Genomic DNA, 17,653 nt, shown 5'->3' on the forward strand with positions numbered 1-17,653 from the left:
TAAACCAGCCTATTGTCCTTCTCTGGAATTTCCCAGAAGAAATATTATATACCAGAAAGATGCAGTCAGAAGAGTTGATTTACACCCACTGATTAGTGAGCGGACAACAGCAATAGGAATACATGATGCCATACACCTGAATGGCATTTGTGCTGATTTGCTGGACCTTGCTAACTGTTGTATTGATGCAGCTAAAGAAGCATTAAGGATTGTTGAGTCACCTATGTCTGATAAACTATTACATTACAAAGAAATAGTGGGGTTAATCCCTCATTTTATTGGATTAGCTAGAAAAGTAGAGGCAAACCCTGTTCTCAATTCAGAGCGACTGATGCAAACAGCTCTCTTGCTTTTTGAGAAGATTGATGAGACAAAGCACAGTCTGACTTTGTTGTAAGTTCTTGGTACAGGCTGGCAAAGCAGTTAATTGGCTTTATGCCTCCATATAATTCTCATGATGAAATCCACAGTTTAGATGAGGTCATGAAGATTTTAGAGACACTGGTTCAGTTAATTGGCAAAGTGATCCATTCAGATAGCAGAAAATTGGTCCCTGAGTGTTCCAGCCTTCAGGAAATTTTCCTGCAAGTTCAAACTAAGTTCACTTGTGTATAAGCCAGAACAAAACACCTGCTTGAAAAAGCCCAAGATATTAGTAAATCTCATCCTGATTTCACTAAACTGGACAGTTTTGATGCAAGTTGCATTCTGTGGTCTGTTACCATCCAAGCATTATTAAACATTGTAGATCAGTTTATAGGAAGAGATGTATTGGCCTTCAAAGAGTTACGAACTAAAATGAAATACCGGCTTTGCTTTCAGAGCACTTTGGCAACATTATCTGAAAATTCTCTTCGAATACAAGAAGCTGCTAAGTTGTCAATTCTGTTACGTGCTGGACAAAGTATTGAGAAGGAGATTCCATATCAAACAGAACAGATCAAAATATTGACAGAATCTGTGCTTCAAAATGCAAATGTCCTGGCAGTCTCTCCAATAGCTGACCCCAGTGTATTGATTCAGTTTGAAGTTCTCCAAAGAAAACTTGCCATAACAGCCAAAGCCCTTTTGCTTCAACTAAATGGACTCAATGGAGAATACTTGAGCAGCATCCAGAATGTTATCAAATTAAGCCAATTTATATCTGGTGATTATGGCAACTGTTGGAGAGGGGAGTGCTTGGATCATCAGTACGGATGACAAGAATTGTCACCATTTCTCCCAAATCATTAATGATCATGTTGAAGAATGTAGAGCAGTCTTTCTTAGCCTTGGCAACTTTAAGATTGGATGGACCTCAACTCCCCAAATTCCCAGCCAGCTTTGCTTTGGGAGTTAAAGTCCCCCCCCCCATATCTTAAAGCTGCCAAGATTGAGAAATATCGATTTAGAGCTGATTAAGTAAATCTTGTGGCATCCAACTTGAAACCAAATTTTGATTGGCAAATGCTTTGAAACATATTTGTAAGCTAGCCTGCCATTAAGTCTTGCTTGTTTAGTTTTTCTATTCACAATATAATAATGTACTTGTCAGCTGTGTTGTTAGGATTAAGATATTTGGTGTTTATAGTACTCAACTATTCCCCCATCCCCCAAATAGAACAACTGTAGCAAATAGGCAATCTCTGAGCTCTATTATCACAAACCTGTTGGCAATCCCTCATACTATATCAGAATCAATATTTTCTCTCTTTAGCATCAATGCAAATGAAATAATCATAGAAGGAGAGCCATATTATCCCAGGGTAGCCAAAATCAACAAATTCTGTAGAAAAGTTTTATTCAAAACATAAGTTTTTGTGAGCAGTTGTTTGCTTCAGGATCCCCTAATACAGCTTATGAAATGAGCTGTACCTCATAAAAGCTTATACATTTTAATAAAATCTATTACTCTGCCAGACTCTTATGACTTTCATAAAGAATTATATTCCCTCAAATCCTTCCTCCTTGCCAGAGATAGAGATCTGAGATCCTTTCGGAAAAGAAAGCAAAAGTTCAAGGACATGAAATAAAGTGATGGGTGTAGCAGCTCCCCAACAACTCTGAGAAATAGTTGGAATTGTCCCAGGAAGCTGGTAGAAGATCCACGGAAAAAGAAGCAGGTGATACAATGTCAGGAATCAGGTTATTTCAGAAATAAAATCTAGCCAAGAGTGTAGGTTAAATTTTTTAGTTCTTTTTTCAAAAGATGTGTTAAAAACTTCATTCTCTCTTATTCCTATTTTTCTATTCAAATAAGGTATTCTGTGTAATATCAAATTGAGTTCAATATTTACTTACACTTTATTAATTTCTTGTGGACTGTTTTTTTCCCCATGATCACTAAATGTGATATACCAGCACCATCCTGTGGTCTGCCAAAAGCATTGTGTGTATTTCTGTCCCAGTTGAGCTTTATTTATCCCAGGATTTCTTAAACATTTTGATCTCTGGGCCCCTCCCCAATTTTTAAAATTACAAAGGGTCGAAAAGAGCATTTGTTTTTATGGATTACATTTATTGATATTTACTATAATAGAATTGATGCATTTGTAGAAAACCCACTTATTAAATCATGTAAAAATGGCTAAATAAAACCCATTAGATATTGACTTAACACATTTTTCATGAAAAATGGTGTATTCTTTTAACAAATAAAACTTATAATGACTCATATTTTATTTTATTTATTTTTAAAATAATATTTTAAATATTTGCAAATATCTTCACAATCTGGCAAATAATTTTGATTTTGTGGACCTCTGAGATATTCTAAGAAACACTGCGGACCACTATAAGAAACACAGATACAACCTTAGTTGTTATTATTTTTAATAATTTAGGGTTTATCTATATTTAACATGGTTGATTTATTTTCCAAGTGGTGGGGGAGAGGTGAGACCATTATTCATGTTGCCTTAGCTTTATGCTCATCATATTTTCTGTCAATCTCAAGCTTCAGTTCTACCTTGTAATTCTGTTTTTCAAACTTCATATGGAACACTGAGCCAGAATAGGAACTGAATAAATCAATTTTTTTCTAATTTATCTATAATCATTTTGATGTCTTCATTTGAGTAACTGAAATACTAACACTTTTATTTTGAAGACATCTGAAGAAACTTTTTCTTGTTAGCATTCATTACCATCTCAACTCATTCTGACATTGCCTTTACAATGGCAGGCCACTCATTTGCCTATATCTTACTTTTTTATATAAAAAGAGACAGCATATATATGCTCCCTTTTCCTATTTTCCCTACATCAAGAACCCTATGTAATGGACTTTTCCGGCTGAATTTTTGTGTAGTAATTATGTGATTTCGTCTGTTGCCTCTTATATGAAGAATTCATATGAAGAGTAGTTCAGCCTATTCTTCTTGTTGGTGTATCCTATTTTCTAGATGTAAGAAGTCACTGTTTGTTTTTAATATCAGAAAATGCAGTATCCTGGCCACATGATCAGAGTATACTGTTGGAGTATATCATAAACTAGCTTCAGGCCATAGACCTGTTCTTCAGTAGAAATGTATTAATGGAGAGTTAGATAAAGTTCATTCACTCCTGTTTTTTTTTGTAACTACTTTTTATTTAGACCAAAGAGGAAGTCATTGCCATTGCTATTCAAGTTATTGCTGGAGGGGAAGCACTAGTGAAATTTGCTGGCATAATTGCAAAGAATTGCTTAGATGAAAGATGTGCAGCTGAACTGCTGTGTGCCAAAACAATTAACCAAAACAATTAACTACCAACTTCACTGAAGTTTATAAGTTAGCAATCCAGTTGTTAAGTGAATCTGGCTTCCCCATTGACTTTACTTATGAGAAGGTGATCGCAAAAGGTGATCACTTGACCCTGGGGACACTGCAACGGTCATAAATATGAACCAGCTGCCAAGCATCTGAATTTTGATCACATAATCATGAAGATGCTGCAAAGGTCGTAACTTTGAAAAACAGTCATAAGTCATATTTTCCAGGGCTGTGTAACTTTGAATGGCCACTAACTGTTGTAAATTGAGGACTACAAGTAATTCTAAAACATTTTGCCATGAACTGTTTAGTATTAAAACTGTGAACATTTTTCTGATTTTCCCCTCCTTCAGGGATTGCAACATCCATTCGCTGATTCAGAAGAATCAAATACAGCTGCAATTTGCAGCCAATGGAGGAAGAGTCTTTGTTGGCATGGGGCCAAGGAAAGTTTAAATTCGGACAAAGAGGAGTTGGGACTTGGTAAAACAGGACTGTGGCTCAGCCCACTTTCACCTCTGTGAGCTTGGAACTTTATTATAATAGCAGTAAATAGTCTAGTCCAGCGGTTCCCAACCTTTTTATACGGCGACCCCCGGTCACACGGACGTGCCGCACATGCGCGCCGCACATGTGCGCCGCCCCACACACGGCGCGCATGTGCGGCACCGCCCCATGCGCGGCGCGCCTGTGCGGCGGTGCCCCATGCACGGTGTGCATGTGCAGCAGTGCCCCCATGCGCAGTGCGCATGCGCGGTGGCACCCCCTGAGGGGGAAAAATGGCGGATTGCGTTGTTTGGCGATCCCCGTAAAATGGTCGTTCGACCCCAAATGGGGTCGCGACCCATAGGTTGAGAACCGCTGGTCTAGTCCCTCTAAATACAGATAGTCCTCACTTAGCAACTCTTTCATTCAGCAATCGTTCAAAATTATGATGCTGAAAAAATAACTTCACAACCAATGCCCGCATCTGTAACATTTGCAGCGTCCCTCAGTCACATGATTGCCACTATATATTGCCCTCTGTCCTGTCCCTCTGTTTTTTTTTCTCTCTCTGGTAGAGTGGAGCATTAGGGATTACAAGAGAATAAGCTGGCACACCATCAGGAATACGCCTGGCTGTTTGCATAGTGTACTCATGGCTCTAGCCATATTTCTTTCAATGTGTATGCCCATTGTATACCTTCTTACTCTCTTATAATCCTTTTCTCTCCAATTAAAGTAACTAGAAACATTCCCTTCTTGCTAATTATCTCAGCAGTGGGATGAGCAGTCTAGAGGGTGGAAGAGTAGGGAAAAGGAAACATAGTCACATGATTTCCCATGCTTAACAACAGAGCTGCTGATCCTGATTTTGGTCACTAAGTGAGGTCTGCTTGTATGATGAAATTACTAAAAGTATAAAATGAAAGCACAGTTTAAAAAATTAGCATTAAAATAGGGAGTTTGGATGAGTAAGGAAACATGTTATCTAAGACAGCTTCACCCCACTGATTGCTCTCCAGATTTATTGACTGCCAAGTCCTATGATCTCTGGAGCCTTGGTGCTCTCTGATGTTGTTACCAAGTTGGGTAATGAAACATCTGCAAGCAAATAAGCAAGCTAAGAGAGCACCAAGAACTCCACAGTTCAAGCGGATTTGGACAAAGTTGTTAAAAGAGGATTGTACTTGAAGAAATGAGCTTCTTGATGTTAACATGTTTTCTGCTTTCCATAACCCATAGGATCATTTATTTTTGTCTTCATTAGTTTTTGCTTACATAGAATGTCACAGGGAATATCATTGCTTGCATAATCTTGATCTTGGTAGATATAGACACATCACAGCATCTGAATCTCTTCTCCAAAATCTTCATGGTTGCACTACCAAGTACCACTCTGGCATATTTCTTGACTGCATGCTTCTGTACTGCTGATGGTTAATCCTTAAAGCATTAGTTATTTATCACTTCAAAATCTTGGCAAAGATTCCAAGGCAAGATGTGTCATGATGACAAAAGACTGAATGCTGTCATAAAAATCAAAAAGTTTTTCAAGAAAGAATTAAAGCAAGTGCACACTCACACAACCACGCTATTGTACATTTTTATTATTTTTCCCCTAAAAGATTTCAGTTTGTTTTTCAGTTAAAGCGTACAATTTATATATGATATTAAAGATGGAAAAAATTCCAAAGTGATTTATCTTCATCTTTTTTTTTTTAATGTCTCAAAAACCGGGCATTTTAACACTGTAAATTGGAAATATCTTGTAAAGTGTCTTGAAGGCTGATGTCATAAGGTAAAAATAAAAGTTTTCTCTGTCCAGTTGTTTCCAACTCTAAGGGGGCAGTGCTATCTCCGTTTCTTGGCCAAGGGAGCCAGAGTTATCCAAAGACATTGCCATAGTCATGTGGCCAGCATGATTATACGCCAAGGTGTACAGAATGCCCTTACCTTCCCACCAGTGGTGCCTGTTCATCTACTTGCACTTGCATGCTTTTGAACTGCTAAGTGGGCAGGAGCAGAGGCAAGTAATGGAAGCTCACACCATCACGCGGCACTTGGGTCTTCAACCTGGGCTGTCAGCTTTCTAGTTGACAAGCTCAGTGTCTTTAACCATTGAGCCATCACACGTCTCCTATCCTTTAACACATCTTAAACCATAACCTGTTAATGTTTTTTTCCATGTGTTTCCATCTTACGTTTTACATGTTGTTGTAATATTGCTTCAAATCTCACCGGCTCAAGGTTGACTCAGCCTTCCATCCTTCCGGGGTAGGTAAAATGAGGACCCAGATTGTTGGGGGCAATGTAAATATATATATACATTGCTTACTGGTGTACACCGCTTAGAGAGTGCTTGCACTTAAAGCGGTATATAAGTCTCATAAATAAAATAAATAAATAAAATTGCTTGTCTCTTCCATCAGCTCTATGAAACTATTTAAGTTCCTTTTAAGACTTTTCTCAGCAATTTCCAGTTGTTTTTTTCTGATGTGCACTTTGTTTTCAATAAAGGAGCTTAGGGTTGAAATGAGGGGTCCTTGATGCTCTCTGAGCTTGTTTGTTTTCTTCAGATGTTTTATTACCCTAACTAGGTAACATCATCAGTACTAGTAAGTAGTAATCAGCACCCAGTAGTAATCACCACTAGTAATTAGCACTCAGATCAGCATAGATTAACTCCAAGGTCAACTTCAGACCAACAATCAAATAAGCAATATCCCAAAAGAAATGGCCAAAGAGCCATTAGTAAATAGCCCAACCAAAAGATCCCTAAAATCACCCCCACCCACCCAGACAAGACACCAGAATATAAACTGACAGCAAACAGCATTCCTTACTAGCAATGATGATGTTACCTAGTTAAGGTAATGAAATAATAATAACAGCAACCCATTTCAGACAAATGGCTATCCAGTCTATTCTTAAAAACTTCCAGTGTTGGAGCATTCATAGCTCCTGGAGGCGGGTTGTTCCACTGGTTAATTGTTCTAACTGTCAGGAGGTTTCTCCTTAGTTCTAAGTTGCTTCTCTGCAAGAAAACAAGCACTAAGGACTCTTCATTTTGTTTTCTTCTGTTTCTTCCTCTTTGGCAAGTTTTTGGTTTATTATTTGCACTTTCCAGGATGTCTGTTGACTTCCCAGTCTGGCCTATTTTCCTGTAGTAATCAAACTTGGGTTTGCTTAGTTTCTAACATTTTGATTTGAGAATGAAATTAGTATGTCAGGCTACTTTCAATGTGGCACATGTCATACCTGAGAAATGAATGATAAAATAATTGACTCAGAAAAATATAAAGAGAATTTATGGAAAGGCCATTCATCTGTTTGGAATGGACAGCTAGTTTTTTCTTGTGCCTCAGATGGGTCTGACAATGTTTTATAAGTCTTGATGCTGATATAACATGAATGCTAAACTAACATAAACATTAGCCTGTTTTAACTTTAACTGAGTTTTAGTAAAATATCTTCTTTACTTTAGAGAAACCTGTAAATATGATATTGTATGCCTAAGACCCGAGGAAACAGATGTCCTGGAGAATATTTCAAAATTTCTGACATTTGCTGTTAACTACATTGGCTAACACAATGCATCTTAGTTTTTTTACAAATTTATTCAGTTTGCTTAATGAACTTTTTTCTCCTCAATCACTTTGCCACAATTACTTTATGCTGCCCACTGATGACTTGCAAAAGTGAAGCTTTTGATTTTTGCAAGATGAAAATTCAGGTGTAATATTTTGGCCAGAAGGTTATTTCAAATGGTCTTCACCAAAGGTGGTTGGCAACGTAAGAAGTCAGAGTTACATCAGAAATTCATGAAATTTTCTGTTCATGAAATCACATATAAGATAACCTTATCCTTTTTTTTACTGTGGGCAAAACAGCACACATCGAAAATGAAATTTAGTTGCCTGCTCTCAAAGTGAACACTGTCAAAGGAAACCACATGACTCTGTGGAAAGTCAGAGATTTCACTCTTTTAATTTGTTAAAAATGCCAGACACATGAATACATGTTACTGTCATTACATCAATACAAAAAAGCAATACAAATTAAGCAGCTGAATACAAAAATACATTGAATACATGAACACCACAATGTGACATAACACAATAGAGAATAGTGTATACATGAAAAAGTAAATACATTTTATAGACCTAGGTGTTTTCTATTTTAACAATAATGTTTTAGTTATGTCCTTTGCATTTTTATATATACAGCATAGAATAAAATACTTTAAAAAGTTTTTTCTGCTCCTCAGTATGTAATACAATATCTTTTAGGCTAAGAATATCAGTTTCAGGAGTAAAAAATGTTGCCCTGTGTCAAATGCTTAGCAAGTTGGGCTTAAGAAGATTAGATAATTGTCATCTTAAATAATGTTTCTCATAGTAATGTACATTATATTGCTTGAAACTGTACAATCATACAAAAGTGGCAAACATAAAATGTTGATTTTGAAAAGACACATTACACATATACAAGTCTTTAATTGAATCCCTTAATGATGATTTACAATGAAAGTGCTTCTCTCAGATCTAACATGATATATACTTTTATTTAAACGGATCAATGATTCATATCCCTGAAATGGGAAACTTATATAGAAAATACCAAATTGGCAAACACTATAGTATACTGTATTACTGCATGTAGTTCTGAAAATAGCAGCCCCAAAGTATTTCTGGTTATAATTTAAAAATAAATAAAGCATAGAGGTAAACCAGTTACAAAACCGCAGAAACCAGCATTATTCACAATGGTAAAAAATCTTAACAATTAGCTAACAAAAAGGTGAAGCAGTTGGGTCAAAAGTCTTGAAAACATCTTTCAGCGATTTGTCATCTGATTCCCCATTTGGATCATTTTCTAGTGCTGGAGTGATCTGCCCAGGCTGCCTTACTTGCCTCTGATCACTATATTGTGGTCTGATTAACCCTGATAAAGCTTGGATAGGAAGGTTGTGCACCGCTGGAGCAGAACTGGAGTGTTTAGCCTGAGATTTATTGAGATTACCTACTTTCTCTGAATTGGTTTCTCCAAATGCTTCCGCATGTTTTTCTACGTGCAGGGATGCTTTTTGAGGCAACTGTTCTTCTGAGGTGGCTACTTCATTCTGACCAGTGTTTTTCAAAATACCCTTTTTCTGGTTTTCTCCATTCTCTCCTGAATTAACTGGAGAAGAATCCAATGATGTATGATTTCTTGGATCGTACAAACTAATGCCACTTATTATTGAACTAGAGGTGCCTAGTTTGGAACTTGCAGATGACAACTTGGGCGCATATGGAGGCAATGCATCTGAGTCAGACTGGAAGACTGAAGCTTCTGAGGACTGTGATGTACAAGTGCTGGATCTGGCCAACCTAGGATCAGTTTTTGAAGGCAAAAGATCTTTCACTGTTCCATGATGGGAGTCTGTACTGGACAGTCTATGCAGTCTGGGGTCAGTGGATTTTTGTAAGCGAGGATCTCCTAACTTGTTCGTATTACCAGGATGCAAATCTGTAGAGTGCTCCAAAGATCCACTCCTGTTTGCTAAGTTTATGTTATTTTTTGCTTTTGCTGCTAGTCGTGGATCAGATGGAACTGTACTTAGGATAGAATCACTTTTGCTATTCCTTAATTGATTAAATCGTTGGTCAGCTATAAGTGGAGGAAGGGGTAAATTGATTGAAGATACTGGATCTGGTTTTGGCAAAGGTACTGGGAGTAAATCTTCAGGAGCCCATACAATATGCTTAGCAAAATTGGGTTTGCTTAGAACAATGTCCATTTTAATATGGCTGAACTGTCTAAGCTGAGATCTTGGATCTCGTAATGTTACTCCAGGAAGAGGTTCCAATGGTATGAGAAAAGCTCTGTCTCTTAACTCTCTTTCAGCATCTTCATCATCTTCATCCAATCCTTTTTGCGTGATCTTGACAACAGGGTGTGGATAATGCACATCCAGTTTTGCTCCACTCGTAGAGGAGCTTCCATGACTGCTTTCATTACCCTTTAAGGTTCTTGGATCTCGTGCAAGCCTTGGATCCAAGACTCCCGATTCTGATGATTTCCTAGCATTTGATCTTGAAGCTGATCTGAGTCTTGGATCAACAGCCTGGTTTCCTGAACCACGTTCCTTAGCAAGTCTCGGGTCAACTGGCATAACACGCAGCTGCTGATCTGCTGAATGCTGATTTCGAAATGTTTCACTTTGTTTTTTTAAGGTCTTCAGTATGGATTTAACACTGCTTCCTTCTTCTTCTTCACTACTAGAGTACCAATTTACATTATCATCTAAAAGGAAAAAAGAGATCATTAAATCTTAGGAACATACTATATATATTGTCCAAAATAAGATTCTATCATTTGATATGAATAAAAGTTGCAAAGCACTATTATGAAATTTTAAGCTTCTATTAAAATATAAATTGTTGTTTATATTGGTTTAGCTATATACCTTTATAGTCTTTCATCTTGTAGTCAGCAAAATTCAACTCCAAAACCCTCAAAAGTTAAGCCTTTTTAAAAACATTGGGGCTATGTAACTTCAGATAATATCTTACTCTGGATTTTAAGCACTTTTGAAGTCCTAAAAGCATATAAGAAATCTAGAATACCCCCTGCATAACTCCAAATTTAAAACATAATTTTACTTTATTTTCAAATCATTTTATTTTAAAATTTTATTTTATTTAAAAACAAAAAAACTATAATTTTAAAAACATTATTATTATATCAGATTAGCCAGCTAGATCAGAGTTCCCCAACCTTTCCAGCTTTGCGGGCTGGTGGCGGGGGGGAGGTGAGCAGCCAGCAAGCACACACAGCTCCATTTGCACAAGAGGCGGGTACATAAATGGAGTGTGCCTGCATGCATTCATCTGCTGTTCGTGCAAGTGGGCATCTGCATGCGCATGCTCGCTCACCATTTCCACGGCCTGGTTGCAAATACTCATGACCCACTAGTGGACCATGGCCCAGAGGTTGGGGACCCCTGAGCTAGATGACCATGGGCAAGTCTCTTTCTCAGCCCAACCCATCTCACAGGATTATTTTTATGGGGAAAATAGAAGGAAGCACTATTATGTATGTTCAGTGCCTGAAATTATTTATAAAAATAATCAAGGCAGCATAAAAAGAGTATCACTAGTGTCTTGAGATCACCAAAATCCTTTAAAATTTCAGACTATTTATGGGAGGTATTGCACAATTGTATTCTGAATGTATCAATTTTTGTTAGCTATTAGCAAAAGACTCATAGAAAGACACGCTAGTGTCCAGAATGGAAGAGTAGACAGTAATAATGATGGAGTTATCAGAGATGGTAAAACTGACTGTTTTAATTAAAGAGAATTTATCTATTGTTGTTTCTACTTGGAAACCTCTTCTGAACTTTTTGCTTGAAACTGAAATAAACCAAACTTTAAATGATTAGAATGATTTTGTTATTATAGAAAAAGTTTGAAATGTTATGAAATGCAAAGCAAAAGGGTAGTTTTTTTGTATGTGTATATGTGTGTGCGTGTGTCTGTGCATGTGTATGTATGTATGTATTCTACTTCAATGAAAAGTTGGGAGTTACCACTTTTTTCCTCTCTGGATTTATTTAAATTTAACTTCTTTTTTTCTATTTTTATCTTATAATGAACATAAAATGTATAAAAAAAGAAAAATATAAGTCAATGTTATGCCAACATATAAGAGGGAATCAATCAGTCCATCTGTATGACTGTTCTATAACAGTTACGTGCATGCTTTTCATTAGAGATTCAGCCACAGAACTCTCTTCGCTTGGACCAATTGGGAGTTGATTATGAAACACATAAATGATGAGCTTAATAAAAATTACAATGAGTATAATAAACGTAAGAAGGAAGGATACAGTAAAGTATTGCGATATCTGAAAAAGAAACAACATACAATATAGTATTATATTTGACAAATGCTTAATCTGAAAATACCTTCTTCTCTACTCAGTGATCTTTGACACTGATTGCTCATCTGTTCTCCATCATCTTGATGTTTTTGACTAAGCCTTACAAAAAGGGCTTTCTGCATTGCAGGAAGAAAATCAGGTACATTCATAGCCGAATTGTGTCCTGCTGTAGTGGCGCAATCTGATTCATACTCATTTCCACTGTTATGTGAATCTGAAGAATTTATGTAAGACTGGGGTTCTGTAAAGTCTCCTTGCCATGTAGCATCTGCATTAAATATTAAAAATAATTAGTGTTTATTATGAAGCTTTCGAAGTCACTTAGCATCATTTAATAAACCTGCTATAAAATCAAGTATAGTTGTGTGATAGTTCTTCCAAAACTGAGACTAGCTTGGGGCTCCTTGGTAGATATGCAGAAAAAGTATCTAGAGTACTCTAAACCAAACTGAACTTTTTTTTTTTTTTAAATGGCTCTTCTAAAGAAAAGGCCCAGTGTTCTCAAAGATGTCTTTAAGGAGTGATTCCTAAGCCATCATTATTTCACTTTTTATCAGCTTTTCAATTCAAAGTAGCAGTGCCAAGCAGGCACACATCCCTTTCTAAAGGGCTGGAGAAGCAGGCAAATGTTCTGCATAAGGAAAGCTAATGACTAATATTTTACTTGCTGAGGCTGAAATGATAGGCTCCTGAATAGAAATGAATCATTGCAATATACTCCTTTAGGAAAATGTACTGTAAATGTATACATAATATAAGATCTAGCTTGATGTAATAGTTTAGGGCACGGGTCGGCAACCCGCGGCTCCGGAGCCGCATGCGGCTCTTTGAGCCACCTCCTGCGGCTCCGGAGCCTTCTCCGCCATTTTCATAGAGAGAGAGACAGACAGAGACAGAGAGGCACTTGTGCTTCCCTTCTCTCTATCTCTCTCTCTCTCACACACATGCAGATTTGCCCCTTGCTCCCGATTGGCCCTGCAGCCAGATGCCCTGCCCCCTGGTGGCCAGGAAGGGCCTTTCCGGGGCTGGCCCAGTCCGAGGTGCATGTGGCCAGAGAGCCGCGCGGGGAAGCCCCAGGATCGATGCTGGGAGCGGCCCAGCAGAGCCTCCGTTGAAAGGGCCAGCCCTCCCGCAAGCTGCGGCCCTAGTGGGCCAAGCAGGAGCAGACCCGGAGATGGAGGGTGAGTGGGGAGGAGGGAGGGGGCTTACCTGCACCAGGCGGAGGGGCAGCCGAGCCGGCCTCGTGTCTCCCTGGGCTGGGCAGCAGGCCTGGCGGGGCCAGCGGCCGGCAGGGGCATTGGTTCCTGCCCTTCCCCGGGCCAGGCGGTAGGCCCAGCGGGGGCAGCAGCCGGCGGGGGCATCGGTTCCTGCCCCTCCCCGGGCCGCTGAGCCAGCCTCGCGTCTTCCCGGGCTGGGCGGCAGTGGCGGCCGGCAGAGGCATTGGTTTTTGGCCGTCCCCGGGCCGCTGAGCTGACTTCGCATCTTCCCGAGCTGGGCGGCAGGGGCATTGGTTTGTAGCCGTCCCCGGGCCGCTGAGCCGGCCTCGTGTCTCCCCGGGCGGCAGATGGCGGGGATATTGGTTTCTGGCCGTTCCCGGGGCGCTGAGCCTGCCTCGCGCCTCCCCGGGCTGGGCGGCAGTGGCGGCCGGCAGGGGCATTGGTTTTTGGCCGTCCCCAGGGCGCTGAGCCAGCCTCGCATCTTCCCGGGCCGTGCGGCAGGCGGCGGGGGCATTGGTTTGTAGCCGTCCCCGGGCCGCTGAGCCGGCCTCGTGTCTCCCCGGGCGGCAGATGGCGGGGATATTGGTTTCTGGCCGTCCCCGGGGCGCTGAGCCTGCCTCGCGCCTCCCCGGGCTGGGCGGCAGTGGTAGCCGGCAGGGGCATTGGTTTTTGGCCGTCCCCAGGGCGCTGAGCCAGCCTCGCATCTTCCCCGGCCGTGCGGCAGGCGGCGGGGGCATTGGTTTGTAGCCATCCCCAGGCCGCTGAGCAAGCCTCGCATCTTCCCGGGCTGGGCGGCAGTGGCGGCCGGCAGGGGCATTGGGTTTTGGCCGTCCCCGGGCCACTGAGCCAGCCTTGCATCTTCCCGGGCCGTGCGGCAGGCGGCGGGGGCATTGGTTTGTAGCCGTCCCCGGGCCGCTGAGCCAGCCTTGTTTTTTCCCGGGCCAGGCAGCAAGTGGCGGGGACATTTGTTTGTAGCCGTCCCCGGGGCGCTGAGCCTGCCTCGCGTCTCCCCGGGCTGGGCGGCAGTGGCGGCCGGCAGGGGCATTGGATTTTGGCCGTCCCCGGGGCGCTGAGCCTGCCTCGCGTCTCCCCGGGCTGGGCGGCAGTGGCGGCCGGCAGGGGCATTGGGTTTTGGCCGTCCCCGGGCCACTGAGCCAGCCTTGCATCTTCCCGGGCCGTGCGGCAGGCGGCAGGGGCATTGGTTTGTAGCTGTCCCCGGGCCGCTGAGCCAGCCTTGTTTTTTCCTGGGCCAGGCAGCAAGTGGCGGGGACATTTGTTTGTAGCCGTCCCCGGGGCGCTGAGCCTGCCTCGTGTCTCCCCGGGCTGGGCGGCAGTGGCGGCCGGCAGGGGCATTGGATTTTGGCCGTCCCCGGGGCGCTGAGCCTGCCTCGCGTCTCCCCGGGCTGGGCGGCAGTGCGGCCGACAGGGGCATTGGGTTTTGGCCGTCCCCGGGGCGCTAAGCCTGCCTTGTGTTTCCCCAGGCCAGGCAGCAAGCCCGGCGGGCAGTGGGGGCATCGGTTCCTGCTCGTCCCCGGGCCGCTGAGCCGGTCAAATCAACGGACGTGGAGGTACTGCAGCTGGCTTTTTGATTCGCCGCAGACCTCCATTGACTTCCATGGGGATTCTTGGCAATGAATGGGGCTGATTGAAATCGCTTCAAGAAGCAAGCTGCAGAGACACAGAGAGCTGCAAATGATCTCCACAGGAGATGCAGCAAGGGCAGGAGACGAGAAAGAGTCCGCTATGTCTGTGCACAAGCCCCGAAAGCTTTCTTCCTCTCCCTGCCTTTCTTGCTGGCCCTCTGATGTAAGCATCTGCTGGGTTTCCTCAACCTCCCCCCCCCGTTTTATTTTAATCCCACCATCGCCTCCCTCTTTCGCAAAGTTGACATTCCTAGGACTCGTAGCTCGCTTCGCTCCTGGAGTCACTTGGCAAAGTTTGAAGGAGAGGCTGCCTGCTCCCACCTCCCACGGAGCAGAACTGCTGCTTCCTCACCTCCCAGCGAAAGAACCCCAGAGAGCTGGAAGGCGTCCTTTCTCCCACTTTCCGCTTCCCATCCTCCCTTTTCCAAGCACCCCTCCCAGAGCAAACCAGAAGCCTCAACTCCAGCCTCCTGCAGCAGGCTGAGATAGGCGAGCCCGAGCGACCGTCTTCTGCTGCCTCAGAACATTCACTGCAGCAGCTCTTTCTCTCCGTCGGCTTCCTCCTCCGCTCCCTGGGAACCTTCGCGCCAAAAGGCAGCAAGAAGAAAGTCCCAGAGAGGGAGAGCGCGGGGTGAGGGGAGAGCAGTCTTTTCCGAAGGGAAGAGAAGCCAGGACTGCAGAGCCCGTTCATACCAGAGCTGGATGGGGGGCAGGGCAGGCGCACGTTTTGCCTTAAGCTCCTCTCTTCAATCAAGCCCTGTGTTCTGTGCGCATGCGCGTGCGCGCGCGTGTGCGCGCGCACATTTTGCGGCTCCCAGGATTTTTTTTTTGTGAGGGAAATGGATCCAAGTGGCTCTTTCACTGTTGCAGGTTGCTGACCCCTGGTTTAGGGCAACAGGCTAAAAACAAGCTAAAAACTGAGAGATGATGACTTCTATATCTTGTCTTAGGCATAAAGTCAGCTTTAGGTCAATAATTCTTAGCCCTAGGAAGAAGACAATGGCAAGCCACTTCCCAAAATCTTACCACCAAAACTGTGTGGTCTTGTCCAAGCAGTTGCCAGGAGTCAAGAATGACTTGAAAACACACACACACACACGTTATGAGTGTATGATACATGCAATACACTTATCTAAGGTGTTCCAGATCCCATTTACAAAAAATCTAGAAAGAGGTGAAACTGTTCCAATGCAGAATACATGGATTATCACTTTCCTTCCATATTTTTTCCTATTAATATGTTCATTTTGAAAACACTTACATATATGTCTTGAATTAATTGTCTGCACCTCACTTAATTCTCAAATTTAAATGCTGAATGCTTGCAGAAAACTAGGTTTACTATCAACAGATAAGATTGTTCAGTTTAGAGTGATGAATTAAAATGAAACAATTTTATAAATTAAAACTTACCATTAGCATTATTGGTTGTTTGGAAATTATGCACAGCCTGATGTGAATAGTAGTTGTCATAGAAATTAGCTGGATTCTGAAGAGTTTCATATGCAGGATTTGACTGCCGTTCACTAGGAATGTGCTGGTATGGTGGACCAGGTGGGCAATGATTGTCTCTGGGCATGTTTGCCATATGTTCTTGACCCACTGCACAGTTGTATGACACACCAGGTGGTGTTAAAGGTGGACCACCCTGATTTCCATGCATAGGTCCACTGGCTTGACCTTGTGGTCCTAAGTATCCTGCAGGAACTGGCTGCAAAGGTGGACTATGTGGCACCACTGAACCCATACAAGGATGACCAGGAGATCCTGGATGCCCTGCTGGTCCATTATGTCCTGGGCTTGATTCTCTGTTATATATGTGAGGATCATTTCCTTCAAACTCTGGTCCAGGGGGCGATGTACTATTATAGAATGCTGGCGGACTGTAAAAAGAAAGCCAGGTCAAGTACATTTGTGTACAAATATTAAAATCAGAACACAATTGACAAGCAGTACTATCTAAAAAATCTGCAAGGGGCAAAATATACTATCTTCCCCAAATTGTGTTTTTTAAGGTGATTACTATTATTCAATATATTTTCTTTAATCCCAGATTACTCTATACAGTAAATTCTACAATTCATATACTTGTACAGCTATACAAAATGTGAGAGAGGAAATAGTTGCCCTAACTAGATACTGTAATGTATTCTGAATTCATTTACTGTAAGGTTTGTTTAAAATAATCCATTTTCTGAAATTGATTTCCTCATTAAAATATAATGTATAATTTTAAGAATTCCTAGACTTACGTTTTCCCAATTTTATGTGCTAAATCCACAGTAGGCTTCACAACAATTTCAAAGAGGGATGGAATTTTCTTGAACTCGCCAGAGGGATCCTGAAAGTTTTCTGCATCTTCCTCTATAAATGAATATGGCTCCGGTGGGGTGGGCAAAAGTCCAACCCCTGGAGGTGGCTTAGGAAGAGGAATTATGCCACGTTTCCTAAGTTCTTCCACTTCTTTTTCATCATCATTCTGAGGCTCATCTTCAGTATTCAGTACCTTAAAACACCACATTAAAATATAATCAGAATATGTGGGCTATTGGCAGCTATTTTAGAAGTTCATGGCAAAAGCACTTATTGAAATCTATGATACCTGCTATTTATAGATCAGATTAAATTAGAATACCTTAAAACATGTAG

At 41.8% G+C, this 17,653-nt stretch overlaps 1 protein-coding gene across 2 annotated transcripts in view; it reads right to left on the reverse strand.

Annotated features, from left to right (window-relative positions):
* Window positions 1-8,171: 8,171 nt before the first annotated feature.
* Window positions 8,172-17,653, reverse strand: part of ZC3H6 (zinc finger CCCH-type containing 6) — a 34,400-nt gene continuing 24,918 nt past the window's right edge. For both annotated transcript variants that reach the window (XM_039324522.1, XM_039324521.1), the window contains exons 9-12: window positions 17,257-17,510; window positions 16,418-16,887; window positions 12,170-12,412; window positions 8,172-10,502 (exon numbers count right to left, since the gene is read on the reverse strand). In XM_039324522.1, the coding sequence (XP_039180456.1) occupies window positions 9,004-10,502; window positions 12,170-12,412; window positions 16,418-16,887; window positions 17,257-17,510 (2,466 nt within the window). In that variant the 3' untranslated portion in view covers window positions 8,172-9,003. The remainder of the gene's footprint in view (window positions 10,503-12,169; window positions 12,413-16,417; window positions 16,888-17,256; window positions 17,511-17,653) is intronic.

The sequence above is a fragment of the Crotalus tigris genome, unplaced genomic scaffold (genome assembly GCF_016545835.1).
Source record: "Crotalus tigris isolate CLP2741 ecotype Arizona unplaced genomic scaffold, ASM1654583v1 scf7180000024302.2721777, whole genome shotgun sequence".
NCBI classification, from domain to species: domain Eukaryota; kingdom Metazoa; phylum Chordata; class Lepidosauria; order Squamata; family Viperidae; genus Crotalus; species Crotalus tigris.